Source organism: Desmodus rotundus, chromosome 2 (assembly GCF_022682495.2).
Source record: "Desmodus rotundus isolate HL8 chromosome 2, HLdesRot8A.1, whole genome shotgun sequence".
Classification (NCBI taxonomy): domain Eukaryota; kingdom Metazoa; phylum Chordata; class Mammalia; order Chiroptera; family Phyllostomidae; genus Desmodus; species Desmodus rotundus.
The window spans coordinates 204934989-204944616 of record NC_071388.1 but is presented as its reverse complement, the minus strand read 5'-3'; the positions used below and the strand labels follow the sequence as shown (position 1 = coordinate 204944616).

The 9628-nt window shown below is 54.3% G+C and overlaps 1 protein-coding gene across 4 annotated transcripts in view; it reads right to left on the bottom strand.

Annotated features, from left to right (window-relative positions):
* Positions 1–6185: 6185 nt before the first annotated feature.
* Positions 6186–9628, bottom strand: part of ATG16L1 (autophagy related 16 like 1) — a 33280-nt gene continuing 29837 nt past the window's right edge. For all 4 annotated transcript variants that reach the window (XM_053919219.1, XM_053919220.1, XM_053919221.1 and 1 more), the window contains 4 exons: positions 9414–9563; positions 9227–9274; positions 8332–8433; positions 6186–7681 (listed from right to left, as the gene is read on the bottom strand). In XM_053919219.1, coding sequence (XP_053775194.1) covers positions 7588–7681; positions 8332–8433; positions 9227–9274; positions 9414–9563 — 394 coding nt within the window. In that variant the 3' untranslated portion in view covers positions 6186–7587. The remainder of the gene's footprint in view (positions 7682–8331; positions 8434–9226; positions 9275–9413; positions 9564–9628) is intronic.

Here is a 9628-nt window from a genome sequence, read left to right as displayed (position 1 = left end):
TTCATCCTCCATCTCTGCATCATTTTTCTCCGTATCACTTGTCATCATCTAGCACACAAGATAATTCACTTTTTTATCTTTAGTGTCTGTCCCCATCACTGGAACACAAGTCCCCAGCATTTAGCGGCTTTTGCCTGTTTTTACCTATCTCATCACCGGCATCTACAATAGGGACCTCAGTATACTCTGAGCGAATCAACGAGCCACTGGATTGCAACAGTGTAATAGCTCACATTAGCTAAAGGTGGGGGGATTTTTAAAAAATGTCTAAGGGAGAAATCTGTTTTTTAAATAAAGTGATGCCAGCTAATAAATGTAAAACAAATGACAAAACTAGAAAAACATCATTTGAGCAATGGACTGTACAAATAATGCTTATTTTCTGTGTTTCTGAAACTTTGCTCTCTGGGGCCTTGCTGCCCCTGGGGTTAATGCAAACCAACCTACCCCACAGTCCACACACCTCAGCCTCTCCTCATCTCCCGCTCTGGGAGCCACCGTGGCCCCGCCCTCACCATCCAGGCCTGGGGGGCAGACCACTGGAGATAGCCCCCGCACCCCAGAGCCTCTCAAGCCACTCAACCTGCCCATCTTGAGCCCGCTTGCCCTGCCTCACCAGTTCTCTCCTGGAAACCATGGAAATACTCTTGCCCACGTTTCCCCCTCGATCCCGCTGCCCCTTGACTGACCCTGGTGCTTCTTCAAGTGACCCTGCGTGGCGTGGCCTGCCCTCTCTCAGGGAACTGTAACAGACTATCATTTCACGGCACTTGTCTCCTGATCTGTTGGCCTCGCCATACCCGCGTAATACCAAAACCAGCCTTCTGAGACACTGATGAAGCTACTAGCTCAGACAAACACTATTCACCGGTGTCAAAACCATAGATGAAGAGTTGATGGGAAAACGGTTGTCCCTGCAGAACCAAGGGGATGCCGTACGGACCCGGGGCTCGTCACAGGGGGCAAGCCTGACGGCACAATGGCGAGCCAGGCGTGTCCAGAGTCCGCCACAGCATCACCCACGCTGTCAGCCGGACTCGATGTTTCCCCCGGGGGTGACTGACCCCATCAGGTGTTTAGACATGGCTTGTAGTTTATGGGAAATGCACAGAACAGAGGGACAAGCTAAATGACATTGCAAGAGAGCTGCCAGATGGATGCAGAGTAGCTGGTGTCTTTCGTAAGTCGATGTCCTAGAAAAGCGTTGGACTAGACTGAAAGACACTTAGGGGACTCGGTAGCAGATGTAATGGGTAGTCCCAGGTAGGACGCCCAATGGATAAACAGGACATAGAAGACATTTTGGGTCCACTGGAAAAATCTGAATATAATCTACGTGACAGGTAAGATGGAAATATCTAGAAGAGGGAAGCAGAGATTGTGACTGAGCCAGAGGTCACAGGAAGAAATGTGCATATGATCAGACTTAGCACACAGTCTGTGTACATGTGCACACGCATGTATACTTATATATGTGCACACCCACATACGCACGTTCTCATATCCACGGCATGTACCACCAGCAAAGATGCAGCCCAAGGAGCTAACACCGGTCTTTCGGAGATGTGGTTCCGGGCAGTCACGCCCAAGCCCTGCTCTCTGCTCGGAGCAGGTAAGGAAAACCAGGCGGTACTGCGAGTGTCCTCAGCAGAACCGAACGTGTTCGGTACCAAACGTCCTGTCTCTTCCTCTCTGTCTTCACTGAGGTGTACTTGACCTACAACCACATGTACTCCTTTTCAGCATGGTCTGATGAGTTTACCCGCCACCATGATGAAGACATAGAATGCTTCCATCACCCCCAAAACTTCCTCCGCCCCCCGTTCAGTCAACCCCTCTGCCGACTCCCCCAACCCCAGGAAAACTCTGACTTGCCTCTGTCATTAGTCTCACACTTTCTCGAGCACATTATGCATTTTAGAACTGTGGAGAAAAGTTGGAGCAGCACAGCAAACACCCACGGTTGACACCGAGAATCGACAATGAACCCCTTGCTGCCCAAGGTCATGGATCTCCATCGCTTTTTCCCTTTGGAACCATCTGAAGGTATGGAGACCGTGACACTTGACCCATGAATGTTTCAGGATACGGCTGTGACACAGAAGGACAAAATGCCCTTCCTTTTAGAAAATAAAAATGATCATAGACAGTAGCTTAGGACAAAACATCCTTACTCGGCCAAATAAAAAGTTGCCGACCTTCTCCTACAATTCTTCTGGAAATGTGCTGGTCTGCGAATTCTCCAAGTCCGTTTCTCTGCTGTTGGCATCCGTGAGATGGAGCCAACTTGCCGTGTTTCCTCCCCTGATGCCAATCCCAGCCCCAGCTCGCGGGGATGCTCAACTAAGAAGCTTCCAGGCTTTGGGGTAAGGCGATCGGCTCAGGGCGTTACTAGGGCGCAGGCCTGAGGCACGCTGCGGCACTCTGCTGACCATCAGCGACAGAAGGAAGCCTTGCTCCCCAGCATCCTGGTCTCTGGGAGCAGAGAGGGCTTGAGAAGTTTGAGGCGACTCTATTTACGAAGAGCGCCAGGGAATGGGAGCTTTTAAAAGCCACCTTAATTCCCACAGGCACCTCTTCGTCAATGGATCTGGAGGACAGAGGGCTGTTACGGGTTGGGTTTATATATATATAAGTGGTTATGTGATTTCCAACTCAATACACTTAAAATATTTTAAAAAATACATTTTTTACATTGTGACCCAGTACATACACGTAAATGTACAAAACATTTCCACAAAACAATTATTCACCCTTTGTGTGTGGCTTCTTCCTACCTTTTGACTATTCCCCTTTCCTCACTCTTCCTTCAGCCGGCTGTGACTCACTATCCTGGGGCTGCCTGGTTTGCTTTTGCTGATTCGGTTCTACTAAGCAGAAACTCTGAGTGCCCACTCCGTGCCCCGCACACGGTGGGTGTCAAGGGTGTGCCTGCTCCGGAGCCTCCGGGAAGCCCCTTGGAACATCTGGGCACGTGCTCCAGGGAGCAGCAGGCCTGTGTACAGTCAGTCTTCTCACCGGCCCGGTGCACCGGCAAACCTATCTATTGTCTCCTAAATCCATCCCTCTAAAGAACGAAGCCTCAATTCCCCTTCTCTCTGCTCCACACACGGGGTCGGAGCAAACCCACAGGGATGTGCAGGGCTAACGTTCCCACATGGGACACAAACTCACTACTTACACGAGGAAAGTCAACCAGCCTCGTGTGGGACGTTACAATCGGCGAGAGATGCGGAGAGAGACTTAAGAGACAGAGAACAGAATGTAGGCCTTTATGTGGACAATTGCCAGGCCCGACACCAGGGTTCGTGCCCCTGCCCCAATGCGGCTGGTGCCGTGGCATCTGCTCCAGCCAATGGATGGGACAAAGGCGACCCAAGCAGAGTGACGAGGGCTTGCAGTGACGCTTTCTGGAAGCATCATCTGTGTTCCCCTCGCTGACTGCACGGGGACAGGCAGACGTGAGGCCACCCTCCAGCGTTCGGCCTGTGCCCGGCCAGCCCCACCCACTCAGACTCATAAGAATGGTTGTTTGAAGCCATTGCGTTTTCAGGGAGTTTGTTCTGCAGCAACAGCTACCTGGATCCCAACTCAAACAAGCCAGTCGTAACACACACACTGACAAGACCATCAGGAAAGTGTGAACGGCGCTGAGTTACTAGTGATCCCACGAGGTGTAATTATGGCCTGGTGTCCTTACCAGTTTGGGACGCATGCTGCTTTATGGGGAAATGATATACCTGAGACCTATACAATTTTGTTAGCCAATGTCAGCCAATCAATTCAATACATAAATTTAAAAAAAAAAAAAGGGAGAAAATGACATGCCTAAGTTTGCTGTAACATACTCTGGTGAAGTTGCTAAGTGGCAGGTAGGGGTGTCGGGGCTCACTGCAGGTGTTTGCTGCCGCCTTAGGCTCCAACCTGCCCGGGGGTGGGCATCCCTAGCGTGCGGGCCAGGGAGTCAGGTCAGAGGGCAGTGCAGTCCTGGGCAGCATTCACTGCAGCAAGTGCGGTGTGGCTGGAGCGCACAGAGGACGGGAAGGATCTGGAATGAAGACAGGAAGGGTTCGGAGGCACAGGTGGAAGCCAGTGGGGCCGAGCTGCGGAAGCCAGAGACCCCCAAAGCACGAGAAACAAACGTTGCTGAGGTGAGGCAGGTAAGAATCATTTCCTGGGTCAGAGTTTGATCTTTTGCTGGCACGCACCACACAGCCTATGCACTCACAGAATCTACGCACATATTTCACTATACTCAAGACTTCTGAAGTTCACTGGCTTGACCAGCTGGGCTTCTTCGTGCACCAGGTGGCGGGCAGAAAGGCCCGAGGATACCCGCCCCATCACCTTTAGGGCTCAGGATCCCGGACAGCTTCTTTATGAGCTGTGAGGCCTTCCCCCAGTTGTAAAGTGGCATACGACTCAGATCTTACAGAATTCGCGATGCTTGGTTTCTGCAGCCCAGCACACTCCTGTGTGGGGTATCTTCTCATCTGATGCCCCGCACAGGTGTGGAGTCCCAAGTCCACACTTCCACATGTCTGGCTTCCCCAGATCGCCGTGTGAAGACACACAGGCAGCTCTGCACACCTTGGCACACCCACAACCTGGGACTTCCCCGCCCACCCCCCCTTTCCTGGTACCCACACAACACATCCCGGGTACCATGATGCACAGGACCAGAGGGGCTCTACGAGACTCACAGATAAAGGCTGGTGTGTGCAGTCTGTGCTTGGGGCATAAGGGGTCCAACTTGATCTATTACAACATTTTGGGGAACTGACCCAGGAAATGTAAGTTCATTAAAATGATGCTTTTAAATTCTCAACTTCTGAGATGCTTACTTTTTTTTAAACTGACAGTCAAAAATAAGATTGATTTCAGCCTGTGCAATCGTGACTTCCACTTCGACTCCTGGCTCAAAACTGACAGAAGGCGTCTGCTTAACATCTCCGAAGGGCTGTGCGAAACAGTGAGTGGCTTGGGGATCCTCACCTGAAACCGATCCGAAGTCACACAACCCTCCCAGGGGGCTCTCTTGTAGTGACTCAGAGTCTTGGCAGGTGTCCGACGGGCCCTTTCACACTGCTTCTTTTCCTCTGGGCCTCCGATCCAGTCAGCACACACCTTCTCCGAAGACCTGGGTAGAGCCATTCTAATTTGGTGAATTGTCACCTCTCGTCCCATGGGTGTCTGAGACAGGTTACCATCTGCATCAAAGCTGACACTTGCAAGGGAGCACACTAGCTACAGCCACTCAGAAATCATCCGGAAAATTAAAACACTCCTCTGCCCGCCTCCCACGCTCCAGTGGAGCCAGCAGCACTGGGGAAGGGCCCCAGAAGGTCTCCCCCCAGCAGCAAGGGGAGGACCACGCGCTGAAGTCATACTCCACTGTGGCGAGTTCACACTGTCAGCTCCTGCTTGGCAGTCGGCTGACCCGAAAAGCACTCCCATGAGGATGGACCTCCAACCGGAATGTCCTCTTCGTCAAAAGCAGAGGGAGCAGGCATGCTCCCTCCAAGGCCAAAGCAAACAGGGTAACTGAAGGCTAGAGAAACGCCGACGTCACGAGTGACCCCTTCCTTGAAGGTGACTTGCAAAGGGCCCCTTCGGCTTTTGGGGGAGTGCCGAGACTTCAGATCCCAAAGGAATGTGGACGCATGCTGCTGGGCTGAACAGACACCTGGCCAACGCCCCAGTAAGCACAGCGTGGGCATGCAACTTTCTGGGGCTTCCGGGGAGATCCACATCTGTTAATGGTACAAGGCTTTGCTAGGTGCCTGCGCTGCCATAAATAAACCACCTCTCAGGGAGGTAACTGACGCCCCCTCAGCAAAGCGGAGGCCTGGAGGCCAGAAGGAGACAGGCTGAGCTCATGGTCAGTCCCGTGGACAGTCTCCAGCGCAGGCCCAGGGGCCTGTGCCTGCTGTCAGCGGAGCACATGGGGCTCTGAGGGTGCAGGGGCCCAGGTGCTGGAGATGCCCCTTTCCCGCTATAGTTAAGGCTTGTGACGGGGGACGGCAACGCTGATATTTACAGGCAGCAACACCATGATAAGGAGGAGAGATGCCAGGACAGTATTACCATTAGTTACAAATGAATGAATACCCAGAAAATAAATCAGAGAGCTTTCCCCCCTAAAGCATACAGAAGAATAAAAAAAAAAAAACCATCAACAGACATGGAGTTTGAAAAGTATATAACAGATTTCTTGTTTATTTACAATCAAGTTCTGTCGGGCAACACAATTAAATAAATAAAAGACGTGCCCTGGCCTGTGAATTTCCACTCCTTTCCACTGGAGCTCCCTGAATGGCTAACAGAAAAGGGGAGACCAGGGCATGAGGGAGGGGGAGCCCCGCCCTGTGGGAGGAGACACGCCCCCCCACCCCTCGCCAGGCTCTGGCACTCACACCCACAGCTGTCCAGAGAGTAAGCATGGGAGGAAACAAATAAAGTGCAAATTAGAAAGTGATAAAAAATATTGGTGTTTCTCACTCGAGGAACCAAAATTTTCTACACAGGTAAAATGGGAACGAAAAATGCTTTAAAAAAAATAAGCCACAGGCCCCTTGTCCCCTGGCCTCTATCACAGCTCCTGCACCAGTAGGCGGCCCCCACTCCCCACCCCTGGGAACGGGCTCCCTGCGCTCCAGCACCAAGGGCGCATCACACAGCGGCTGGGCCAAGGGGCAGCGACCCTGAGCTGCTGGCTCCAGAGCTACACTCGGGCCCTCGCACCCCAGGTCCCCAGCAGCTGCAATCAAAGACTGCGGCGTGCACCTTCTGGGAAGGGACAGGTGGGTCCAGGAAGACACCTCCTCCTGCAGCACCCCTACTTCTCTGGAAAAAGGACTTCTGCACTCCCTCTGAAAAGAAACAGCTTCTTAACGTAATTGAGGTTTATATCTTGACCAAGAAGGAGACTGGCAGATCAGGAGCCTGGAAGAATAGCTGCTCTCCCAGAACAGTTTAGGAGATCAAGAAAACGGCAACTGTGACCAGGTGAGATCAGAACGGGAGCTTCGTAGTAACGATACCCAAGCAGGAGGACTGCAGTCCCTTGTCTCCTTGGAAACCAGGGCAGTCCCTGGGGGCTCCCTGAGGACAGGGGTAATCCTGTTTGGGTTCCTGTTACTCCAATGATTAAAGCAAGCTCGCTGGGCAAGTGATCCCAAGGCGACAGGACGCGCATCCGGCCAGAACTGACTTGGAGGAGGGAGAGAGCAGAGGCAGACACCCCGCCGTGCGGTGCGGGCTGCGTTGGCACTGCCATGCAGGGTGGCCCGTGCTGCCGGCGCCCCACTGAGGTATGACGATCAGAGCGAGTAGTGTTTCCCACGGAACGGAGGCGGCCTGAGCCTCTGCTAAGTGAGGCAGTGGCAGGGCCTTTGCAGTGCTGTCCCTCCAGGCCATTAGAGACATCAGCCCCAACCCTCACAGGTCCCCTTCAAAAGGCCACACTGCCACCTGGCTCCCGCTCTTCTCTGGAGGTCGGAGCTACGGCCAACACACCACCTGCCAGGGCAGAGCCACGGCCCGAGCGCCCTCCGGCTGCGATCTGCTCTCTGCCGTGGAGGCGCGTCAGTAATCCGACCACAGCACAGCTTTGCTCCCCTTGTCCACACTGACGACGTGGGCGCCGGAGGGGGACCAGGCCACCGCGTTGATCGAGGAGCTTCAAAGGGAGAGGTGGGAACACCGGTGAGGTCCTGGTGAACCCAACGCCGGGCGCCCTCGCATTCGGGGTCGGGACTTCTCCACAGCCCGCCTCACTGGCCAGGCCGCTCCCTTGCAGGGCAGGCACTCGGAAAGAGCAGAGCACGAGGAGGAGCCCGGCCCGCACTTGAGGGGGCAGTTTGGGAACGGAGGGGTCGGGCCTCACCCAGCGCTCCGCTCCCTGAGGGAAGAGCTCTGAGGGAGCTGAGTGAGAGGACAGCGGCTGGGGGCAGGCGTCCCCTCACTGCTCTCGGGGCCCAGAGGGAGGTGGTTATGGAGGAACCCGGTCAGCATACTGACTAGCAGTGGGCTTGAGTGGATGGAACTAAGGAAAAAAGGAGCCTTGGGGAAGAGAAGAGAATGTTGTTTCTCTAGCTTTTCCTCCAACAGACACTATTCTCATTGCTCCACCCGAAGACTCTGTAAGGTAAATGAACCAGCAGCACATGGCGCCTGCACTGCTGTGGGACGGGCCCAGCTCCCGGCACAGCCCCGGTGGACACTGCCCTCGTGGGGCTAATAGTCCCTACCCGAAGAGACCGTGACCCCTGAGGATGGAGTCACAGGACCTGCCCACATCCTCAGAGGGGCTCCCAGGGCTCATCTTACCTATGGTGCTTGGAGAGGATCTTCTCCACTTTCCCGGAGAGCACACTCCAGACATAGAGAGAGCCCTCGGCTGAGCCGGCCGCCACGTAACCGCCATCAGGGCTGGAGAGCACAGAAGATAAGACTCAGCGTCAACCTCCCATCCCCAACCCGGCAACCTCACAGACCTCCTTGCGAGAAGTAATGCTTGTTCTTCATTTATGAGTCAAACACAGGACCAGTCCTCACCCAGAAGTGAGAACGTGCCATTCACACCTGCTACCTTGGCCTCACCCCATGAAGAATGGGGGCTACCATGTTACTTTTGGGGGCCCCCAGTCCCTAACTCTCTCTCAGACTTACACACAGCACAGGGAGATCAAGGCAACCCCCAAATGGCAGGGGGCTTGTTTCAGCGGACAGCTTGTCTGGTCACATGGCTCAGGGACGTAGGAAAGGAAGGGGGAAGGAAGCACTGACCCTGGAGAAGCTTCTCCATGGTGCTGGACCCGACCGTGGCAGGACGTGCAGGAGAAGCGCAGTGTGGAAGCCGGCAGAACCGGGAATGGGAAGCCGTCCCTCTCTGGACAGCCTTCCCAGCTCTGTCCCAGGGGACTGTCACACCCTCCCCTAAAGCCTCTCAGTCCCTCTGTACGTGCACAGAGGTGAACCTACTGGGTGCACAGCGAACCAAGTAGCCAACCATCCCATTCTGGCACAATCCCAAAGGAACACCGGGAGGGACGGAGGCAGTAACTGAGCGACCTCTCGTGCTGAACTCACAGGGTCACTCTGGGACACTCAGGCTGAGACACTAATTCTGGCTCACCTTCCCAACGGGAAAGCACCCATGTTCTAACCTTTGCAATGACCCAAGGTGGGGGGTAGGACAGGCAGAAGCAGCAGCCCCACTAACCTGAACACAACCCTCGTCCAGTCGGAGCCGCACTTGAACCCTGATGCGCTGCAACAGACAGAGAGCACCGTCACCCGGACAGCTCACCGCACTCGGGGTCTGACAGGACGGCCGGGCCTCTGGTCTTCACACAACCCTCAGAACACCAGCTATCCACACACTCCCAGACAGGCATGGCTCCGGTTACCTGAACGTCTGCCTGACAGCATTTACTCGGAGGTCAATGATTTTTAGCAGGTCGTCACGGGAGCAGCTCAGGAGCTCAGTTCTCTCCGGGTTTAAGTCCAGGGCAGTGATCCTCCCCAGCAGCTCCAGCTCTCGGACCACAGTCTCTGATCTACCAGAGAAATGGGAAGTCTGAGAAACATGCCCCAGAAGCGTCAGAACTGCCCGGTTGTGACC